The 22,431-nt window shown below is 46.0% G+C and overlaps 3 protein-coding genes across 3 annotated transcripts; 1 reads left to right on the top strand and 2 right to left on the bottom strand.

The window, feature by feature from the left end:
* Positions 1 to 7,728: 7,728 nt before the first annotated feature.
* On the top strand, positions 7,729 to 10,118 carry LTB (lymphotoxin beta). The gene is made up of 4 exons (XM_036768553.1): positions 7,729 to 7,908; positions 8,366 to 8,411; positions 8,576 to 8,644; positions 9,386 to 10,118. The coding sequence occupies exons 1-4, from the start codon at positions 7,747 to 7,749 to the stop codon at positions 9,844 to 9,846; spliced, it is 738 nt and encodes a 245-aa protein (XP_036624448.1). The 5' UTR covers positions 7,729 to 7,746; the 3' UTR covers positions 9,847 to 10,118.
* Positions 10,119 to 13,660: 3,542 nt separating this feature from the next.
* Positions 13,661 to 16,161, bottom strand: TNF (tumor necrosis factor). Its single transcript, XM_036768457.1, has 4 exons — positions 15,717 to 16,161; positions 15,238 to 15,286; positions 14,970 to 15,014; positions 13,661 to 14,611 (listed from the first exon to the last, which is right to left on the bottom strand). The coding sequence occupies exons 1-4, from the start codon at positions 15,900 to 15,902 to the stop codon at positions 14,190 to 14,192; spliced, it is 702 nt and encodes a 233-aa protein (XP_036624352.1). The 5' UTR covers positions 15,903 to 16,161; the 3' UTR covers positions 13,661 to 14,189.
* A 1,003-nt stretch (positions 16,162 to 17,164) lies between these two features.
* Positions 17,165 to 18,706, bottom strand: LTA (lymphotoxin alpha). The gene is made up of 3 exons (XM_036768925.1): positions 18,492 to 18,706; positions 18,271 to 18,388; positions 17,165 to 18,161 (listed from the first exon to the last, which is right to left on the bottom strand). The coding sequence occupies exons 1-3, from the start codon at positions 18,618 to 18,620 to the stop codon at positions 17,752 to 17,754; spliced, it is 657 nt and encodes a 218-aa protein (XP_036624820.1). The 5' UTR covers positions 18,621 to 18,706; the 3' UTR covers positions 17,165 to 17,751.
* Between the last annotated feature and the right edge of the window lie 3,725 nt (positions 18,707 to 22,431).

Below are 22,431 nucleotides of genomic sequence, written 5' to 3'. Positions count from 1 at the left end.
AAAAGGTTCTCACAGAAAAGGAGAAGGAAACTGGAGCTGGGTGTGGGGGTTGCTGAATATAAGGTTGCTTCATCATATTTCTTGAAGCAGGGAAAGCTCCTTCAGCTATAATTCAAAAAGGGGTTGTCCTTATACAGACAAAGTAGCCTAGCATTTGATAAACCCAAAGTCCCCAGCTACTAGGGTAAGAATTGATAAAACTTCTAGGAAAACTGGAAAGAAATTTAGGCATGGACCAACAGCGCATAACAAGATAAGCTCCAGTTGGGTCTGTGACTTGGACATAGAGGATGACATAAACAAATTAGAAGAGCAAGGAAGAAATTACCTTTCTGGTCTGTGAATAAGGGAGAAAGGGAGTTCATTACCAAACAAAGGATAGAGAAGACCAGAGACTAGAAACAATTTTGATTATGTAAAATTAATATTTTTTGCACAAACAAATCCAATGCTGCTAAAATTAGAAAGGAAACATCTTTGCAGCAAGTCTTTCTGAATAAGGTCTTATTTCCAAAACATATAAAGAATTGGTTTATACTTATAAGAATAAAAGTCATTTCCCAACTGATATGAACAGGCAATTTTCAAAGGAAGAAATCTAAGTCATCGAGAGTCATATGAAAAAAAATGTTTTAAATCACTAATAATTAAAGAAATGCAATTTAAAGCAACTCCAAGATTCCACCTCACATCTATCATATTGGCAAAGTTGATTACAAGAAGGAAAATATCAAACGTTGGAGGGTCCCGGGGAAACAGGCACATTAACTATGTGAAGCTATGAATTGATGTCACCATTTTAAAAATCAGTTTGGAACTATTCGCCAAAGGTCATTAAGCTGTGTCTACCCTTAGATTCAGCAATATCACTACTAAACCTATATCCCAAAGGGATCAGATAAAGAGGAAAAGGAGTCATGTGTACAGAAGTATTTATCGTGGCTCTTTTATAGTAGAAAAGACCTGGAAACGAAGGGGTGCCCATCAGTTATGAAGTGGCTGAACAAATTATGACATGTGAATGGAATACAGTACAATATTATTGTGCCATAAGAAAGTGTAAAAGGGACAATTTCAGTGAAACCCAGAAAGACTTGTATGAGCTGATACAGAAATGTGCAAAATATGGGGAACAATTTAGACAGTAACAGTAATTAAGCAACGAAAACCAAACAACTTGGAATGACTTAAGAACTCTGATTTATGTAATGACCAACCATGATTCCAGAGGACTCGTAACGAAACATGCCCCCTACTTCCTGACAGAGAGGTGATGTATTCTGAGTGCAAAATGAGACATATTTTTTTTGGATCTGGCCAACACAGGAATTTGTTTTGCTTGATTATGCATATTTGTTACAAGAATTTTGTTTTTGGTGTCTTTTTCTTTTTCAATTAGAGGAGTCAGAGAGAAAACAGATTTCTGTTCATTGAAAAAAACCAAACTTTAATTAAAAAAAGTAAGGGTTGCCTTACATGGCTGATAGGAAAAGCTGGTCCCCAGAGACAGACACAGCTGAGGGTAGGGAGGGGAGGGAGAGAAGAGGGTTGCCTGTAACTGGCCCCAAGGCTTCTGCCCCTACACTTCCTGTCCTCCAACCACTGGTTCCTGTTTCAGAACAGTGGGGCCCTTGACTCCACCCCAAGGCCAGACATAACTGACCAGAGCTTGGGAACTGGAAACTCATGAGTTCTCTATTGTGATGGGGGCAGGGTAAAAATACTTACTGTCCAGCGTTGGGGGGGGGGGGGTGGACGGCAAAGAGTGGGAAAAAGGATAATGATTTTTAAAATTTGAGGGAACTTAAGAAGAGATTCCACCTCCCCAAACCAGACTACTCATTCCAGTCTCCTCTACCTCAAGGGACCCAGATGTCCAAACTCCCAGACACCAATTCTCCCTTTCTGGGCTGGCCCTTCAGTCATGATACTCTTGAGAAATTAGACATCTGACCCTATAGCATCCATCCTGGGTCCATCCTTCTTCTTTCTAATCCCCACCATACTTAGAGGTCCAGTTTTGCAATCACAAGGTCTCTGACTAGGAAAATGTACAGATTCCAGAATGAGCTTTGCTTCCTGGGACAGAACAGAAGATTATTATTCCTCTCCCTCTTTTCACCCAGTCCCCTGTTGTAGATCATCCTAAAATACTCAGAGAGAAAAAATGGTCTGTGGGGTTTGGGGTTGAAACATTCCCTTCTATAAATCAGGGTCACCCAGAGGCCTCTTCCCCATGACACGCATCCTTTACATCCAAGTCTTGAGAGGATCAAGACCTCCAAGCAGCCTTCCCTGATTATTCCCGATTGCTGTCTCATATAGCATCCCCTCAACACTCAGTATTAGGGGCCCTGTGTCTTCTCTCCTCTATCAGAGAGCAGGATGAGAATGGAGACTCCTTTTGGCCTTGGAGCTTGCTTTAGAGTGATAAGTGGAAAGTATACCTTGTGTTTGCTCCTTCCTTTTCTTTCCTCCTGAGTGAGCCACACAGGGCACTGTTCAGAGGAGTACTTGACTAACCAATGGGGAAGACAAATGTCCGGGTCTCCATCCCTCCCCTTCCAGCAAATTCCTTCTGTTCCCCCACCAGCCAATTAGCCTTAATCCAGGTCATTGTCCAAAAACGCAGTCTGCTTCCCTTTCCCCTTCTCGTGTGTAGAATCAGGCCATCAAGTAACAAATATTTGTTAAGCGCCAACTATGTGCCAGGAAAGTGTGCTGAACTTCATAATATTAATAATCACGGAACACAGGCGTTGGCTCTAATGGAACACTTTTCATGGACTCCATATGTTATTTGGGTTGCTACTGTAGCGCTAGCAACCAGCTCGAGTGCTAAGGGGACTGCTGTACTAACCAAGGAGTCATCTGGTCATTTTCCAGTTGTGTCCGCCTCTTCATGACTACATTGTGGGTTTTCTTGGCAAAAATACTGGAGTGGTTTGCCATTGCCTTCTCCATCTCATTTTACAGAAGAGGAACTGAGGCAAACAGGGTTAAGCGACTTGCCCAAGATCACACCGCTAGTGAGCATCTAAGGCCGGGTTTGAACTTAGGAATATGAGTCTTCCTGACTCCAGGCCTGGCCCTCTATTCAATGTGCCACCTAGTTACCCCAAATCAAAGAGTGCGTGTGACACATCATGTATCTAACAGATGGCCATCATTTCAATTCAAGTGGTCCCATCAGAGTTGCTCTGGTGCCTGCCTTCTTCTGAAATATCTCGTGACATCTCAGAACCCCCTCCCACTTCCCATAAGCTATGGTACTGGATGGGTCATCTACCTTCTCCTCCTCCTGCTTCTCCTCCCCCTCCTCCCCCTTCCCCTCCTCCTCCCCCTCCTCCTCCTCCCCTTCCTCCTCCTTCCCCGCCATGCCTGCTTGTGTCTGAGATTTTCTTTCTCACTTCTGAACGACCCTCTACGTTTATAAAGCCCAGTCCATCAAATTTCTGCAGCCACATAGTTTATTTAACTTAGTGAAGCTGCAAGAGGAAAGTTTTCCGTGTCCTTATGTATGTTAGATACGCTGCACCCCAGAGCTTCCTTTCAAACCCAAAGGCTCACAGACAAGGGATAAGGGGAATGGTGCCAGATGGAGTTCAGGGCCCAGCTCTAGGTCCGGGTCTAGACGAGTGAAAACATTGACGAGACTTGGGGGAGCGCCCAGAGGTGGGTCAGTCTCCTGCTTGTCTTCTGACCAGCCTAGAGGCTTCGTAGTGTCCCCGTTGCTGTTTCCGCACAATGGTTCCTGACTGGCTGCTCTCCTCCCCCCATCGGTCTGGTTCAGATGCACCAGCAGCGGCAGCGTGGCCTTCCTGAATCTCTACAAGCCTATAGGGGAAAAGGCCAAAAAGCCAAGGCAGGCCTGTCTACTCTGAGCCCCAAATGGCGCCACCTCGATCCTCCTTCCCTCTTCCTCCTGTCGTGAACAATGGAAGACGAGGGAAAAAAATACGATGGCCATTTGCAGAGACTGTCTTTCCTCATTCTGTTTCCCAAACTACATGATACTGGGAAAAATATAAAATAGGAGGTAAGAAGGTAGTATGACCATCAGTTATGACAGTGCAATACTTCGGGGTTTACAGCATGTTTTCCTTAAAATAATACTTGTAAGGAAAACTGTTTATGCCACTTTTTTCCATTTTAACACCTCTCGCTCATTTCCCAGCCCTTCATATTCTGGCTTCTATCCCCACCATTCAATTAAAACTGCTCTCTCCAAGGTCACCGGTGGTCTTTTCTCAGACATCATCCTTTGTGACCTCTCTACAGTCGCTGACAATGCTATGACAACCCTCTCCTTCTGGATACTTTCTCCTCCTTGGATTTTACAACATTGTTCTGTCATGAATATCTGTCTGCCTAAACCTCTGTCCTTCATAGCGCTATCATCGCCATGCTGTCCCTTATCGAATGAGTCTACTCCAAGCCTCTGTCCAGGGTCTTTTTCTCTTCTTTCTCTACACGCTCTCTTTTGGTGATCTCATCGGTGACCCATGGACTTCAATGATCATCTCTTTTACAGCTGACTCCCCGTATTTATACATCTCTCTCCTTATCTCTCTCCTGAGGGCTATTTCTGCATCTTTGACATGTCTCAAACAGAACTCATTATTTTCCCTCCTGTCTTCCCCTCTTTTCTTCCCCTTCTCTGTCTATTAAAGGAACCATCATTCTCTAAGTCACCCAGTTTCAAAATCTAGGTGTCATTTTGTACTTCTCAACTCCATTCTCAGCCTACATCCAATCAATTGCACGCCTTGTCAACTCCACTAACTCAATATCTCTGACATTCATCCCTTTCTCTTTACTTACACAACTAACCTGGTTCAAACCTTCATCTGGACTATTGTAATAGTCTCTTAATTAGTATGCTTACCACCAGTCTCTCTCCTCTTTAAACCATCCTCTGCACAGGTGCCAAACTGATATCCCCCAAGTTCATTCCTATGCTTAAGAAGCTTCAGTGGTTGACCCAACCATTCTGGAGTGCAATTTGGAACTATGCCCAAAAGGCCATAAAACCATGCATACCCTTTGACCCAGCAATACCGCTTCTAGGGCTGTATCCCAAAGATGTCATACAAATGGGAAAAGGACTCACATGTACAAAAATATTTATAGAGGCTCTTTTTGTGGTGGCCAAGAATTGGAAATTGAGGGGATGCCCATCAACTGGGGAATGGACGAACAAGTTGTGGTATGTGAATGTAATGGAATGCTATTGTGCTATAAGAAATGGGGAACAGACGGACTTCATAATAACCTGGAACAACTTATACGAACCGATGCTGAGTGAAGCAAGCAGAACCAGGAGAACATTGTACACAGTAACAGCCATGATATGTGATGACTAACTTTGATAGACTTATCTCTTCTTAGTAATGCAAGAATCTAAGACAAATCCAAAAGACAACTCCAACTCATGATGGAAAATGCTGTCCATACCCAGAAAAAGAACCGTGGAATTTGAATGCAAATAGAAGCATACTATTAGCTCTCTTTATTTTGTTCGTTTCTTCTTTGTCGTGGTTCCTCCCACTGGTTCTAATTCTTCTTTCCAACATGACTAATGTGAAAATATGTTTAATGTGAATGTATATGTAGAGTCTATATCAGATTGCACACCGTCTTGGGCTGGGGGACAGGAGAGAAGGTGAGAAAATTTGGAACTCAAAATCTTATGGAAGTGAAAGTTGAAAAATAAAAATAAATAAATATCTTTTAAAATGTTAATTAACTGACCAGAAAAAAAAAAAAAACTTCAGTGGTTCCCAATAGCTTGAGAGTAAAACCCAAACTCTTTTAGCCCTTAGAGTTTTTCATAATTTGACTCCAGTCCATTTTTCTGGATTGATTACCTGCTATTTCTAGTCACAAATTCTATATTCCTGTCAAACTGGCTGACTTGGTGTTCTTCATGCCGTTCTCTGATTCTAGGCTTTTGCACAAATTTTCCTCCATGTCTGGAATGCCCTTCCTTCTCACCTCTACCTTCTGGAACCTCTAGCTCCCTTCAAGGCTCAGCTCTATCAAGCCTTCTCTTTCAAGAAGTGTTTCCTGATTCCCCAGATGTCAGCTCCCCCCTCCCCTATTATTGTGTATACTAGATGACACAGTGGATAGAGCACTGGAGTCAGTATGGAGTAGAGTGGAGTGGAGTCCTGGAGTCAGGAAGACCTGAGTTCAAATCCAGCCTTAGACAATGACTAGCTTTATGATCCTGGTCAAGTCTCTTAAATTCTGTTTGCCTCAGTTTCATCAACTGTGAAGTGGACGCAATAACCGTACTGGCCTCTGAAGGCTGTTGTGAGGATCAAATGAGACAATATTTGTAAACCACTAGAGCAATACCTGGTATATAGTAGGTGCTGTATAAATGCTTATTCTTTCCTTCCTATGTACTCATATTGTAACCTGTTAGAATGTAAGTTACTTTAGGACAGGGACAGTCTCACTTTTATATTTCTATGCCTAGTACTTAGTATGGTACATGGCACATAGTAAATGTTTATCTTGGGGGGGGGTTATTTTTTTATTTTTTTGGAGAGGGGAAGGCAGGGCAATTGGGGTTCAGTGCCTTGCCCAAGGTTACACAGCTGAGGCCGGATTTGAACTCCAGTCCTCTTGATTCCAGAGCCAGTGCTCTACTCACTGCGCCACCTAGCTGCCCCACGCGGCACATGGTAAACATGTAATAAATGTTTATAAATGTTTATTAATCGATTGATTGAAGAAAGAAGCATAAATCTTAAGCTAATTTCCTGGATGAGGAAAGTGAGGTTCAGAGAAAGGTGAAATAATTTACCCGCGGCCACAGTCACTACGTAGAAGATCAAGGGTTCTAGCTCAGGTCTTCTGGCTTCAAATTCAGAGCTATTTATGACATATCATGCTATAGGCAATCTCTTTAAGGCACAATCAAGAGACCTGGGTTCAAATTCTGCAGGACAAGTCCCTTAAGGTCTCAGAACCTGTTTCTTCATCTGTAAAATGGTGATGAAGCTTATACTACCTCCCTCACAGGAGGTAAAGAGGAGGGAAAGAGCTTTGTTCCCTAGAAATCTGAGTTATTCTTGTCATCACCTTTCCTTTGGTATGATGTCCTATGTTATGTGTTAGTTTTATACAACCTTTATACAACCCAACCTTAACACCTAATGGATTGTAAGCCCTTTGAGGAAAGGGACTGGTCCAAAGTACTAGTAAATATTTATTTATTGGCTGCTTATCTCTTTAGATATACTGCTCAGCAGCTCATCGTCTGTCTCAGCTACGTTTTATTGTGACTGAGACTGAGCCCTGCCATCCAACATTCATTACAAAGGCAGATTTGGGGCATTGACAAGGAGATAGATGTAGAGGGTCTGCCTATATCCCAAGCCTTAGGCTATGATACTTCCCCTGGGCATATAAGGATATGGCCACACAAACCTCATCTCTTTTCTCTTCCCCTCCCCCACTGCCCATTCCTCTAAAAGACCCAGGCATCAAGCTATGTAGCACCCTACCTCCTTCCCGAGTTCAAAGAATCTAGGCGTCTAGTTGCCCTGCCCCATCTCTGGGTAAACAGGAAACCTGGTTAGGGGTTGGTGGGGAGGAACCATGATGAGAGGAGGGGTATTTGGAAAGTCCCAGACAGGTGTGTACATGGTGTTTGTGTGTGGGGTGATAGTAACCCCACCCCTGGGTATGAAAGACCCTCCTCTCTGGCTCAGGCCCTAGCTCAGTGCATCAATGGGGGCTCCGGGGCTGGAGACCTGTGCTGGTGGACCTAACAGGAAGGGTTGCCTTTTGCTGGCCTCAGTAGGAGCTGCAGTATTGGGGACTCTGTTGCTGTCTGTACCCCTCACTGTCCTGACCGTGCTGGCCCTGATGCCCCAAGAAGAGGGGGGACAGGTGAACAGTGGCTGCTTGAGTCGCTCTCTGTAACCACACCTTTGTTGTGGAACATCTCTGTTTCTCTTTCTATGCTCTGGTTTCTTTCTGAGTTTCTGTGTCTTAGGCTCCCCCTGTCTACCTCTGTGAAATACCCGGCATCCCTATACCCCTCTCTGTGTCCCTGTGTGAGCATCTACAATCCACCCCCCACCCCATCTGCCTCATCCATTATCTTGTGTATTCCTGACACCTGTGGATTATACACCTCGAACTTTTCTACCTCTTCTTGGGCTATCAGAATTTGATACCCTCCTTTCTCTTTTCACACTGACTCCCATGACTCTCTGGCCCTGGGAAATGTGGGTTGGCTGTGGGGAAAAGAGCCTGAAGCTGAAGAATCCAATTCTTGGATCCAAGTGGAGGAGAAGGTAATGTTGGTCATGTTTGAACTTCAGATCACTGTCTCCTCACCCAGGTAGCTGACGCCTCTGGTCCAGGAGGACAATTGCTGCAGCAACTGGGTAAGGGTGCTTCCCAGCATCTAGATGTGGTCCTGGGTCCTTCTTCCTACCCCCTTTTGTCTCGAGAACCCAGATATCTAGCTCATGATCTTCAGAATCTTGATTCCCTCAAGGACTCTCCCCACTCTTCAATTTTTTCCACCTCTCTGTCTCTTTCTCTCTAGGATTGCATAAGCTGCCGTTGGAGTCCAGATCGGATTTCAGTCCTATCCCCCCAGCTGCACACCTCATAGGTAAGAGCCTGGATTCACTAAGGGAAGTGGAGATAGGCTTGAACTTGGGAAGATTTGAGACAAACCCAGTGTGGATCTAGAGTAAACCTGTGTTGGAGTCAAAACCCATTCTGCCTCACTGGCTTTTCCATGGGGCTCTTTGTTCCCCCTTCCCTTTCCCTATTCCTTTTTCATTTCCCATTGTCTCATGTCCACACTCCCCAGTTGGTTCCCCAATTCCTTCCTATTCTCTTTTTTCTCTGTTCCTATTCCCTAGTGCCATCTGTCCTATTTCCGGTTTCCATTTTCCATTAATTTCTGTCCTACTGCCCCAGACTCACTTCCTAACCTCCCACTGGTTCTCTCGTTCCTTTGGCATCCTAGATCTTGGGCTCCCCAGAAAATCTAACTTGAACTTGCAAAGGTTCCCTCTTCCATAAACCTAGATCTGGATTCCCACACCAAGACCTACCTGCGGGCCACAGAACTCAGCGTTGAGTCCCTTGGGCTATTTAGGATTCTCTCTCTCTGTGACTCTCTCTCTGTCTCTCTCTCTGTCTCTGTCTGTCTCTCTCTCTCTCTCTCTCTCTCCCTCTCCTCCACCCCCACCCCCTCCCTGAATCTTCCAACCTTTTTCCCACCCATTCATCCTGTTCCTACTCAGATTCCAAGTAAACTTGCTTGATCTGGACAGAATCACTTCGCTCTAGAGCTGGTTCTTAAAGAAACAGTGTTCACCATTTTGCCTTTGTTTCTCCACAGGTATCTCAACACCAGGTCACGGGCTGCGCTGGGTGTCAGGACACGAGGAGGCATTTCTGAAGAGTGGAACACAATTCTTGGGAGATGAAGGGCTGCTGGCTCTTCCCCAGGATGGAATTTATTTTCTGTATTGTCACATTGGTTATAGGGGCCGAGCTCCCTCTGGTGGAGAGCAGTTCCGCTCTCATCAGGCTGTGGACCCTGGAGTCCCTGTCACCCTTAGCAGTCAGCTATTTCGGGCTAGGGGGGCCTCTGGGTCAGGGGAGCCAGAACTGCTGCTCCAGGGGTTTGAGACAGTGACCCCTCCTGCTGGGCAGGGCACTTTGTGGTATGCCACTGTTGGGTTTGGAGGGTTAGTTCAGCTTCGAGGGGGTGAGAGGATCTATGTTAATGTCAGTCACCTTGACCTGGTGGACTTCAGGAGGGGGAAGACATTCTTCGGGGCTGTAATGGTGGGATGAGGGACAGCCAGATCCTATGGCAAATGTTCATTGGCGGGGGTATCAGTGACTTGGGGGGAGGGGGGTTGTGCAGGTAAAGAGTCACTAGGTACTTACCCCTAGGGTCAGTGAAGATTAAATGGCTAGATGGGTAAGGTCCTAGAGGTAAGAGCTGGAGGGAAGGAGGGAGAGATGAGATCGTAATTGGATTAGAGTTTCTTGAACAAGGAACCCAAGAGTATCTTGTAAGTTTTGCCCTGACAATAAAGATGACTGTTGCCTCCTTTGCCCTATCTCTTGCTCTCTGTTTCCTTTGCTCGTCACCGCACCATGACGCACTCCACTTCCATCCCATGATCATCCCATCCAAGACACTACCGTTATGTTGTATACCCCACCACCCCTTCCTCTACTAGGCCTGATCGTAGATTTAGGATTTAAAGTAGCCTAGTCCAACCCCTTCACTGAGGTGGGGATCAAGGTACAGAGAAGTTAAGTGAGTTATCCAACACCAACACAAGTATTAAGTGGGAGAGACAAGATTCAAACCCAGGTCTTCCGGCTCTAAATCCAGTGTTCTTTCATATGCCATCTCAGACTGAGGGTAAAGGGAAGTGTCCCTGCTAAATTTAAAAACATCCTCACAACACCCTGTAAAGCTACTCCCACCCCAGCCTGGTACCTTTTTTTTTTGTCAAGAAACCTGACCTGCTGCCTGTCATCTTCCCAGGAATATTTTGAGAAATTCAAAGGAGAGGAGGACAGTCACTCAGGGGACCTAGACGCTCCAACTACATCATCAGTCTCTGTCCCTACCTCCAGTCTCTTTATAGTATCCCCAAATCAGCTTTTTTTTCCCTCCAGGATCAATAATCAAAATTTCTTTAGCCCGGGAAAACTAAAGACTAAAGAGGAAGAGGGGAGTTGGAAATATGTGTGTTTTAGCAAAATCCTTCCAACAAGGGAAAGATTTTGGTGTAATTGGTAGTTATCTGTATCATCCAAAATTACCAGGGTTCAGCACGCTGGCAAGGCCACACAAGGATTACGTCGGGGCCCCACCTGATGACCTCTGTCTGGGGTAGGCCGAGGGAGCTATGATACTTCTCTCCCCTGAAGAGTTCCAGGGCCAGGGCTTCTATGACAGAGATAATGAGACATATGGGGGTTGGGAGAGATATGGAGAGAGAAAGTCTCTGTATAGCAGAGAGGAAAGGCTGTCATGTCCTAGAGAGGGGAAATAGGGGTGGGTGGGTGGAGAAAATTACCATGTCATGGGGAGGCAAAAAAGAAAAAAAAAGTTTCAGAGGAAAACATTCTTAAATCCAAGGCGGAATGGAAAATCCTGGCCCCCAGTTCACACCTCAGGTCACCGGTTCCAGGAAGAGCGGGGGAAATGGGGTAAAAGAACAGCATCCGCCCCACCACCATTGACCCATTTAGAGTCCCAGAGTGGAGGAAGCAGATGGCGGACCCAACGCTCTATCTAGGTCACTCTTCTTTCATGGGGCCTTGGCTCCTTTCGTTCCTCCGAAGAACTAGTTGCCCTGAGAAACATAACATATTTGTTCATCTACACAGCAAAATTGGGGGTGGAGGCAGGAGTGGGTAGGGAGAAGAAAACTCTGTCCATCTATAGTTTTGTCTCTGTCTCTCCGTCTTACCCCACGTGTTCCTTTCCCCATCGTATCCCAGATCAGAGAGACCAGATTGGGCAGTAGGTTCTATTTCAGAATAGCCTTTGTTGCTCTGGTTCTGATTCCCGAAAGCTGAGAGTGCAGGAAGCCTAGATCCCTGAAAGGAGTCTGTAGGGGAGGGAAATTGGGAGGCTGGACACCTGGCTCCCCAGAAGTTCTTTGGCTGTGACTCAGGGCAAAGGGAATGTTGTCCTTCCCCTCCTCTCTCAGGCCACAAAGTCCGGAAACTTCACCTGAGTTGTGGGGAATTTCCCTGATAGCATTTGGAATGCCCAGAATTGGAAATTCCAATTCTCTAGGTAAGATTTCCTTTGCCTGGCTCAGTCTCATAGGATTTAGAGTGAGAAAGGAAATTAGAGGCCTTCGGTTGGAGAAGCTGGGGACGTTCAGCTTGGAAAGAAAAAGGACTTGTGGGAGGGGAAAGGGATTGGGTGATAGCTCTCTACTAGTATTAGGAGTATATGGAGGACGGATTGGACTTGTTCTGATTGGCCCCAGAGCAGGAGCAGGGCCAGGGCAGGATGCTGTAAAGAGGCCATTATTTTGGCTTGATTTCAGGGAAAACCTCCAAGAGTTGTCCAAACGTGGTGCAGGCTACCTTCAGCGGTGGGGCATTCTCCCTCCTTTCCAAGGAGAGATTGGTTAGATGATGACCCCTTGTCAGGTATGTTACAGCAGCAATTCCTTTTAGTTATGAGTTGGACCATGACAGCTGCTGTGTGATCTAGTTCAACTTCCTCATTTTACAGATTAGGAAACTGAGGCACAGAGGCATTAATGATTTGTCTAAGGTAACACAATAAGTGTCAGGGATAGGTGTTTGACTCTGCTTAATGCTCTCTCCAAGATAACACGCTTCCACTCTTTGTTGGTAATACTTGAAAATTTCCAGGGAAGGGAGGAAAGCCACTCTGGGGGAATCCAGATGCTCTATTTACATTGTGTTGGATGAAAACAGTTGACTCCCAATCACATCATAATCTCTCTCTTTAATATGAAAACTTTCCCAATACATACAGAACCCCATTTCCCCTCTTTCTCTGACGTGAGATCCATCTTCCCCCACAGACTCCTGCCTTCCCAGGCTAAAGAAATTTTGGTTATTGGTACTGACGAAGAAAAGTTGATTTCAGATGAGATGAGGGGAACACAGGAGTTCAGGAGGGGGCAAGAAGCTAGTTGCATGGGATCTAGGAAAGTATGGGTGGAAGAAATGGAGACTCTGGGAATAAATGAAGTTTTCAAGAAGTTGGTAGTGAAATGGAGGGATGGGATCAATGATCAAGAGTCAAGGGAAGGTCTTTATAGGATTGGGAAGACCTGAACATGTTTGTAGGAATTTGGAAGGAGTCAAGCAGATGGGTACTGGAGGTAGAGGGAACGAGATCAAGGTACAGGTAGGAATATGACCTTTTGGAGAAGAAGGAGGAAAGGAGGAGAGGGTGAGCAATGATAATTGGAATTTTTGAAGAGTAGTATTGAGGAAGCTCCCATAGGATGGTCTCAATTGGCTTGGTAAGTATCAGGGTGTAGGGATGCTTTTCCAGTCTTTATCTCTGTGAGATCTCCTGGATTCTATGATCTTGGAACCTAAGGACTAGAGGTGAGGAAGGGATTGTAGAGAGGGTTCTCACATCCTGGGGAGAAGGAATTGGAAGGCAAAGAGGAAGATTTTCCCACCTTGGAATGAGGCAGAGAGAGGAAAAATAAAAGAAATGACTCATTCAATGCACTGTGATCTCCCAAACACTCTTGTCACTTAATAAATAAGCAATAAATGACAATCTCATCAAATTCCAAGTGTTTTGAAAGCAAAGTTTATTTCTCACCACTGACAAACAGGGTGCTTACAGACACAGCTCCCCCAGGGAGCAGAGGTTTAGAGACACAGAGACACACAGCCACTAAGTCAGCAATGTAACAGAATCAAATAATTTTTTTTTTAATAGGAAGATGGGAGTGTGGGCAAGGGGCCAGGATAGGAGCACCCCTTGCTTTGGCTCCATTTTCACAGAAAATACTCTTGAGCTGGGGAAACCTCAACATCTGGGTCCCCCATGAATGCTAACCTCCTTAATAAATATATTCAAGAATAAATAAATAATAAATAAATATACAAATAAATAAATAAATAAACATAAATAACAGAAACCACCCTGGAGGCAAATGGCAGGGCTCCTGTGTTACAATAAATACAACAGGAATGATCGGATTTTGATTCATTTCAGGGTCTAGATTAGATATGTACCTCAGGGAGTGTTCTAAAGTTAAGAGGGTTCTTTACTTCAGGTCAGGCTTCAAGGGTTGGCTCTTGCTCTGTGTGCCAGGCATTCTACTCTAGGTTCTGGGTTCCTCGTTTTGGTCCAGGTTCTACATTTGTTTCAGCGTATGGACTTCTTGATGGATTTTTATGTCCCTCTGGACCCTGTATTTCTATAGTCCTTGATATACAGCAATACCAGGGGACATTACTAGCTCGACTCTTCTGACCCTTATTTTTTCATTGTTCTTTGTCATATTCTAGATTGTTCTAATTTCTTGTTCCCAGTCTTTAAACCACTTTTCAGGCCCAGAAAAGGGAGGCACTCAAGGGACATGAAGACTGATAAAGGTGAGTGAGGGACAAGGAGAGGGTGTGGGAGCAGGGGTATGACTCCCTTTCTTCTCTCAAAGGGCAATGGCCCCAAAATACAGCTGGCCAGGCTCAGCAAAGTCGAGATTCTCGGGATAGTTGGTGTCAACAACAAGCTTATCGCCTTCGGTGAGCTGGAAGACGCCAGCTAGGTACACTGGTTCATACCAGGCGCTGGGCTCCCCATCGTCTTCTGCCGCCTTCCGGCACGAGCTCCTGATGTTAGCCAGGAGGGTGACCTTCTTTTGGTAGGAGAGTGTAAACCGGGAGATTTTGTGAGTGAGGACCAGGGATTCTTTGCCACACTGGCTGCCCTTGTAAAGGAGCTGGGAGTAGACCAAGTAGAGCCCAGTGGATGGCAGCACCAGCTGGTTGTCTACCAGTTCCATGCCATTCATCAGAAGGGTATTGGCAACATCACCGACCCACAGGAGCTGCCCCTCTGCCAGTTGATCAGCTGTAGGGAAAGAGGGAGGAAAAGTTGAGACCATATGTTTCTTTTGAGTTTCATCTTCCACATTTTCTTCCCCAAACTTTGTTCCCCACATCTTATTTCTAAAGTTCAAGGAATTCTTCATGTCATGCCCCTCAGGTTCTATTTATCCTCATTGAATCCTATCCCTTGCATTCTTTCTATTCTCTTCATCCCGTTCTTCTAGTTCTAGCCATCTTCTTCTCCCTGTCCCTCTTCCTTTCCTCCCAATACTTTTCCCCCCATAGGTTCCACTTTATCCCCAAAGTTCCATATTGACTTTTAGCCCATCCCCTCGTTCCAGGCCCTGTCTGACTCCAATTCCAAAGTTTCAAGTTCTTACCTATAAGATGAGCTACAGGCTTGGCACTTTCATTCTGCAAAGATCCTGGGATGGGGGAGAAAAGAGAAGGAAGAAATGAAAGTTTAAAACTGAGCTTTAGCTCTCTTTCATTTCCCTTCCCCTCCACCAAAAACCAAAATTCAGAGATGTTTCCTGTCTCCTAAGAACTGTTCCCCCATCCCTATTCCCAGCCTCATCCCAGATATATCTCACTTGGGAATGAAAGTTTAGGAGATTGGATTATCAACAGGGGATTATCAACACTTACTGACTCTCTGGGTCAGAGGTTTCATGTCAAGAAAGGTATCTGTGGACTCCTAGAAAAGAAAGAAGGGAGAAGAGGTCAATGATGAATCATATACAAAGAGAGTTAAGAAGAGAAAGGCCGGGATATATACCTAGGTGCACCTACACATGCCTCTCCTAATTCTCATTTCATTTCCCTCATATCTCTCTCCCTTATCAATTCCATCTTTCTCTCTGTTTCTCTAAGATTCTCCCCATTTATCTCTCTCTTTAGCTCTTTTCCCTCCTGTCTTCCTTTCTTTCCATCATTCTCTTTCTTTTCCCATCTGTTTCCCTTATTGCAGTTTCTCCATCCCTCTATCTCTTGTCATATCTTTCCCTCTCTTTCTTTATCTCCATATCCTTCTTTTCTCATCTGTCCTGGCTCCCCCAACCCTTCTCTGTTCTTGTTTCTATGGTCAAGTATTTGTGAGGCACTAGAATAAGTTATCTGTCTCTCACCTGTTCCTTCTGGGGTCCAATCACCCCGAAGTGCAGCAGGCAGAAGAGAACGGTGGCCCCAGCAAGAAGAAAGGAGGAGATAAGTGTGAGGCAGAGGCAGCGTCCAAGGCCTAGGGGCCCCCTTGCCTTCCTTTTGAGGGCCTCTTCTGCTAGCTCCAAGTCTCGGATCATGCTCTCTGTGCTCATGGTTCCTGTTTTGTGGAGCTGCTTGGTTTCCAGTGGTGTTGTTTGGGAGAGGCTGATGTCCAAATCTGTAGTTCCTTGATGCAGAGAGTCAAACGGCCCAGGGGACACAGAGAGAGGGTGTGTGTGTGTATGAGAGAGAGAGAGAAAGAGTGCCCAGTGGTTTGGGTTTTTTTAAGGGGTGAAAGAATTTCAGAGAGCCTGGAGCAGTCTTCTTCTCTCTGATTACTCCCCTGGTGCTCTCTGTATGGGAGCTTCTGTCAACTGGGTGACTGAGCAGCTGCCTTTATATGCCTCAAGGGGAGGGTGTCAGGAGGGCGGGGGAGAAGGCTCTCTCACCCAGCGGTCGGGCAGAAAACTTCCCTGGTGGAGAAACCCATGAGCTCATCTGGAGGAAGCTGTGTGGGGGGGTGCCCTGTGGACCTTCCCCAAGCTCCTCTCAGTTTCTTCCTCCCAATGGGGGTGGGTATTGGAAAGTTGGACTTGAGGAAACCCAAGAGTACAGGGGTATCACGCCCCTTAACCCCAATGATGATTGTAGGAGGGAAGGTGTCCTGAACCGATTCCCAATTCTAATTCCCCACGCCTCTGGCCCCTTAGATCTTGAGACACCATTCAAGAAAGGCTAGGGCTTAAGTGGTGAGCTTAGGGTTTTCAAATTCAGATGTCTGGGACCCTGAAAGAAGAACAAACCAAGGTCTGGGGCATTGGAACTCCCTTGAGGAGAGAAGGGAGAAAGTTGGGGTTTGGGATCTGAATTTCTGAAAGGAGTAGGGACATCGCAAAGAGGGTGGAACCTGGCCTGGGGAGGTCCTTCTTTCATTCTGCCCACTGGACTCCAATCATGGGTTTCATTCTTGGCCTACAGGAATTTTTTGTTCCTTGGTGTAGGTCCCCCAAGTCCTCCATGACCCCCTCAGAGCATCCCCATGTTAGAGTATATATTCCTAGAAGCCCCCTATATTCTTTGATATCACATCCCCACACATACCTTTATCACTCATGTCTTCTAAGCCCCCCATCTTACTTTTATTCTCCCATAGCCTTATGTATTCTTCTCCCCAGTTGTCCCCATGTTTCATTACATATCCTTCTCTTCCAACATGGCCCTTAGTATCTTCCCATTTTGTGTCCCCCTCCACAAAGACCCCTGTTACCCCATCCTTTGAACAGACAGACAGACATATCTCAGAGGAAAAATATTTATTGAACTTTGCTGAGGGCATAGGCCCGGATAGGGTCCCTAGCACTCTGCTGTCCCCATTTTTACAAGCCCTTCTCCTTCTCACCTGAATCACCTCCCTCTCTCCCTCATTCCTTTTCTACTTTTTCGCCTCTGTGTCTACCTGATATGTCTTCCTGAGCTATCTTTCCGCCTTTGTATCTTCCTCCCTCTTCCCATTCTCAGCTTCTCTATAAATAAATAATTTAATAATCACCATTCATAAATAATTTTCCCCATTCCCTGTCCCAACCAACCCCAATACCCACCCCACACAATCTTTCTTTCCTTTTCCCTTCCATGGCCAAGCTTAAACCCCACTTAGCCAGCCAACCAAATCACTTTTGTCTGGGTATTTCTGGTTAGACTTGAAATTCTCAGTCCAGCATCTGGCAGGGGTTCAGGGGTGGCGGTGTGTGTGGCTGCCCTCACCTCAACCTCCATCCTGGGGTGCCTTCAAACCACCCAGAATTCCATCTCTGGAGGCTGCAGAGAGGGGAAACACTTGAAAGGAACTGAAGCAATGGTGGAAGCAGGTAGTGACGGTGTGGACCCTTGAAACTGTAGGAGTGGTGGAAAGGGCGTGCTGGTGGGCTGGGAAGCCATTTTCCTCCTTATTTTTCTATTTCTCTATAGTGCAAAGGCCCCAAAAAAGACATTACTAGGGGACTGGAGCAGGTGAGAGACACCATCTGTGTGTGTAGATAGCTGATCTCCCTGGGTGAGCAGGAACACAGCTCCTTGGTAGACTGATCTTCTCCAGGGTCCTTGGGTCCCGGGGCACACAGACTTTTGGGCACTCAGGAGGGGTACATGACCCTGGTCCTTGGAGGAGAAGAGAAACACCTCATGACTCAGGTAGAGTAGGCTGGGAGTAATCTCAGAACAGCTGACTCCTGAGAAGACAACCTGGGAGTAAACGAAGTAGAGGCCGCTTGTGGGGACCAACAGGGAGTTGTTGCTTAGAGAGAAGCCGTGTTGGAGGAAAGCATGGTCTGTGCTTGCCCTCCAATGTATAGAGTCCCGGATGCTGGGATCTCCTAGGGGAGAGACACAGAAGTCAGGGGTGTCACTAAGGGGGGAAAAACTGGGAACTGGATGCTTGGGTCTATGGGGGAAGTGGAGAAGGTGTAACATCTAGGTTCTTACCAACAAGGTGAGCAGCTGGTTTGAGGGTGTCTCTTTTGAGGTTCTTCTGTCTGAGATGCTGAGCTGTCTGTGGTGGGGCTGGGCTAGATGAGTGGGAGTTATCAGGATTAGGAGCCCCCTATGAGAGAACATGGTTAAGAAGGTACCAGAGGACCAAGATTTCTTTCTTGTCCCTTTAATCTCTTGACCCCCAGGTCATTCCCTGTCCTGTTGCCTCTCACCTGAGCCCCTGGTGGCTGTAGACAAAGCACCTGGAGGCACAGCGCCCCCAGAAGGCACAGGACTCCAGATGAGGTCATGGGGAGAACCTGAGGAGAAAGAGAAAGTGGAGAAGGGGCCAGGGTGGACATAATGGGTGTGGGGAGAGTAGGGAAGGGGAGAAAGAGGAAAAGGAAAAGGGAAACAAGCACAGAGACAGAAACGGGAAGATAGGGAAAACCTACTGACATAAAGAAGCTGACAGAGATGCCAAGACAGAGACCTGTGTAGAGAGGAAAAACAGAAGTACAGAGAGAGACTCATTGACAGAAATGAGAAATGAGACAGAGAAACAGAAACAGGCAGAGAGGAACAGAAACAGAAGCAGACAGAAGAGACTGACAGACAGAAAGTCAGAGGCCCAGAAAGAAGGAGGTAGAGACCGAGCCCAAAGCAGACCCAGAGAGGTGCAGGAGGAAATAATAGACACAGGAAGCTATGGTGAGGGAATGTGGAATCAGGGGGTCTTAAGGGGCAGGGGGAATGGCTCAGGGTTCAGGAGTGTCTCAGCCAGGGGCCCCTACCTGCTATGAGCTGGGCTTCCTGGGCCCGGCCGCCTGGGTCCCTTTATAGAGGAAGCGGCAGCAGGGCGGGAGAGTTCAGGGCTCTAGCCTGGCTCGGGGAAGCCCCCGGGGCTTAGAAGAAGGAGCTGATGTTTCTGCCGAAGGCAGGAAAGCCTAAGGCTGGGGGCCAGGAGACCACAGTTCTGGGAAAAGGGAGTGGGGTTAGGAGGGTTTAGGGGGAAGGTAACATGAAGGTGAAGGGGGAGGGGGACTGAATTGGAAGAGCCCCCAGAGATCTTCTAGATCTTTATTTCCTTCATGACCCCTCCACTCCCCCCCCAGACTATGCCACCCCCATTTTTCTCATTCCCTACTATGTATATCTATGCCCCTTGCCATACGCACAACTCCTTAAGTTGTGTCTTAAGTTACATAGTCCTTAGCCCACGTAAAGTCTATCTGTCTCTAGCATGTGTTGCCTGAGAGTTAACAAAGAACAAATCATGTAGCCATGTGTGACGTAGATTCCCCCTTCCAGACTGAGTCTATATAGAACTGTCTTCCCCTCCTCATCTCACCCTCTCAGGTGGCATAATTATCTTTTGTGTAACCTTCTTGGTCATGCCAGGCACGTGTGAGCATCATTCAGCTGACAAGACTTCTCATGCACAAAACTGTCCTTCTGTGTTCTGAGCTCCTACATATATGATATAAGGTGTATTGGCTACACACACACACACACACACACACACACGGTGGCTCATTCTTGTCTCTCAAATCTATCCCTCATCCTCCAAGTCTGTCACCATCCGCTTTCCCTTCTGTCATTTCCTACTTCTCCCTTCCCCCTTCCCTTATCTATTTCCCTTTCCTTTTCCTTAAATCTAGGCTTCTCTGTCTCTTTCTCTCACTATCTTTCTGCTATCTCTGTTTCTTTTAGTCTTTTCTTGTGTTCTTGTTCCTTCCTGTGTTTTTTTTCTGTTTTTCTGTCATTGTGGGCAGATAAAAGACAGGGAAGAGTTAGAATGGAACCAAGTAAGTATGATGTACACCCAGTCCAAATATCAGTGAGAGACAGAAAGGAGATTGAAAGACAGAGACAGAGTAGAAGGGAAGGCTGAGGGACAGAGAGAAACAGAGACTGAAGGATGGGAGGTCAGGGAGTTTGAAAGACCTGGCAGTGTGAGTGTGAAGAACTGAAAGGGATGACGACTGAGGGCCAGAGACAGAGACAAAGAGTGAAAGACCAAGAGACGGGGAAACCCAGAGAGAGAGAGAGGAGGAAAGTGAGGAATCGAGGGGGGAAACTGAGAGATAGAGAGGTGCGGATAAACTGAGAGAAGAGTTATGAACTCATTTTGAGACTGGAAAAGTCGAAGGCTGAGGAAGGGTGCCTGAGACTGGTGTCAAAGACAATATGACAGTGTACTAGGTTGCCGTCAGGAAGGGCAGATCTTGGTTTCAATCTCAGTTTCAGAAATTGAGAAGGATTCAGTTTCTCTCTGTGGAGAGGCAGGTGGTTGGTGGCAAGGTTTCCCTGTGTGTGAAGGGGGATAATGTGGATAGCTGGCTCTCACCTAACTTTACAGTGACATGGAGCAGGGAGGCTTTTGCAAAGAAATTAATGAAATCATTGGAGTCTCCATATAGAAACAGAAATCAAATAAGACTCTAACCCAACCCCAGCCTGGAACTTAACATAATTCTAAATCAAATTTAATTCTATCTTTAATCCCAATTCTAACTCAACCCCAACCCTGAATTTAACCCTAAATCAAGGCCAATTGCAACCTCACAATGATCTCAATACTCACCTTCCAAATCCATTTGGCATTTTACCCTCAATACGAATACAATCTTTATTACAACCCTAACTTTAAACCTGAATTTGCACCTCTCACCTGAACTCCCAACACTAATGTTGACCTCAGCCTATTAAATCCATTTCTAACCCCACCTATTCATTCAATAAAGGTTTGTTAAAGGTATGGCATGGGCAAGCTCCCATGGGAATTACAAAGATAAAGGAGGCACAGCTGTCCTCACAATGTTTGGAATTTAGTAGGGGAAATTACATATATCCAAATAATTTTAATGTAAGGTTAAAATGTGATCTGTCAAAAGAAAGGCAGTTTAGGGGAGAGAATACCTGCCTCATTGACAACCCAAGTCTTCCTCTGGTACCTTTCCCCATTTTAGATCTTATTCAATCTATAGGATTGCCCTATCCTATGTCTGATCCAGATATTAGCCACCATTTTCTACCCTAACCCTAATCCCAACCTTAGTGTTGACTCACAATCCCACTAGCCTCGTTTCTAACATTATTCTTCCTGGTTCTGTCTGATAGAAGTTCAGTCTGACTCCAATACAATTTCTATTGTAACCCAAATTCCTGACTTTGATCCCGGAGCTCACAAGGACATAGTTGCACCCATCCCCATTTCTTAGTTGTTAGGAACCTGAGTCACTAATCAGGGGGATCCCTGCCCTCCCCCAGGACAGAGGCACAGGATGCCTGGGTGCCTGGCCCCAGGGGGTCAGAGGAAGCTAAGGGCCCCTAGGGGACCAGTATTTTTATCGGCCTCAGAAGCAAGACACAGAACCGGAAACTGTGTGGTGAGAGAAAGTGAACTTCACCCTCATCTCAGGGGAACCCCCTTCAGGGCTGGGGGGCCAAACACATTGAGAGTGGGACTTGCGAAGAGTTGGAGAATTGGGGGTGGTGGGAGATACCTGGATATATATTACTTTATATAACATCCGTAAGGGAAGAGGCAATGTGCTTAGAAATAAAGAAAAAGCTCTTCTGGGTGGAAGGGGGAGGGGTTGCCCAGGTACTGGTACTTCCTGTCCCCTCTCTTCACTATGCCCTCTTATCCAGGGCATAAACCTTACTATTCCCAACCCTAGAGCTCTTTGCTTGCTGGTTCTGAAGTCTCTATGAGGAATTGGATGCCCAGGCTGTTCACAGTTCAAGCAAAGTCCTTCTAAATCACAGCAATTCCCTCTGAGAACCTTCTTCAATTTCCCCGAGACCACACTGTCCGTTCAAAAGACTTATGTCCTACACCCTAATCTTGTCTCCCTCAGAAAATCTTGTCCATATCCTCGTATCCACATCCAGATGACATCCATCTCATTCAGTTCAATTAAAACCCAAAAGACATTTATTAAACACCGACCATGTGCCAGGCATTGCTGCTATCTGCTGGAGATCCAAAGCCAAAAAAAAAAATACCAATCTTTGTTTTCTACTAGAGAAGCATTCTACTAGAGTGGGAGTGGGGGAAGGAGGGGAAAGGAACAATCTGTACACAGGTAAGAAAACACGAAGTGTACATAAAATAAATACAGACTCTTGAGAGGAGAGAAAGGCCCTTTGTCAGATATGGCACTT

The sequence above is a fragment of the Trichosurus vulpecula genome, chromosome 7 (assembly GCF_011100635.1).
Source record: "Trichosurus vulpecula isolate mTriVul1 chromosome 7, mTriVul1.pri, whole genome shotgun sequence".
In the NCBI taxonomy this organism is placed as follows: domain Eukaryota; kingdom Metazoa; phylum Chordata; class Mammalia; order Diprotodontia; family Phalangeridae; genus Trichosurus; species Trichosurus vulpecula.
Note: the sequence above shows the minus strand (reverse complement) of the source record. Positions and strands in the feature narration are given on the sequence as shown.

Excerpts from the sequence above, each read along its gene's own strand:
- LTA (XM_036768925.1), bottom strand. The coding sequence starts at position 18,620 with ATGTCCACCCTGGCCCCTTCTCCACTTTCTCTTTCTCCTCAGGTTCTC. Across the intron at positions 18,389-18,491 it reads TACAGCCACCAGGGGCTCAG|GGGGCTCCTAATCCTGATAA; the intron begins GTGAGAGGCAAC and ends GTTCTCTCATAG. Across the intron at positions 18,162-18,270 it reads ACCAGCTGCTCACCTTGTTG|GAGATCCCAGCATCCGGGAC; the intron begins GTAAGAACCTAG and ends TCTCTCCCCTAG.
- LTB (XM_036768553.1), top strand. The coding sequence starts at position 7,747 with ATGGGGGCTCCGGGGCTGGAGACCTGTGCTGGTGGACCTAACAGGAAG. Across the intron at positions 7,909-8,365 it reads CCCAAGAAGAGGGGGGACAG|GTAGCTGACGCCTCTGGTCC; the intron begins GTGAACAGTGGC and ends CTCCTCACCCAG. Across the intron at positions 8,645-9,385 it reads CCCAGCTGCACACCTCATAG|GTATCTCAACACCAGGTCAC; the intron begins GTAAGAGCCTGG and ends GTTTCTCCACAG.
- TNF (XM_036768457.1), bottom strand. The coding sequence starts at position 15,902 with ATGAGCACAGAGAGCATGATCCGAGACTTGGAGCTAGCAGAAGAGGCC. Across the intron at positions 15,287-15,716 it reads TTGGACCCCAGAAGGAACAG|GAGTCCACAGATACCTTTCT; the intron begins GTGAGAGACAGA and ends TTTCTTTTCTAG. Across the intron at positions 14,612-14,969 it reads GCCTGTAGCTCATCTTATAG|CTGATCAACTGGCAGAGGGG; the intron begins GTAAGAACTTGA and ends CTTTCCCTACAG.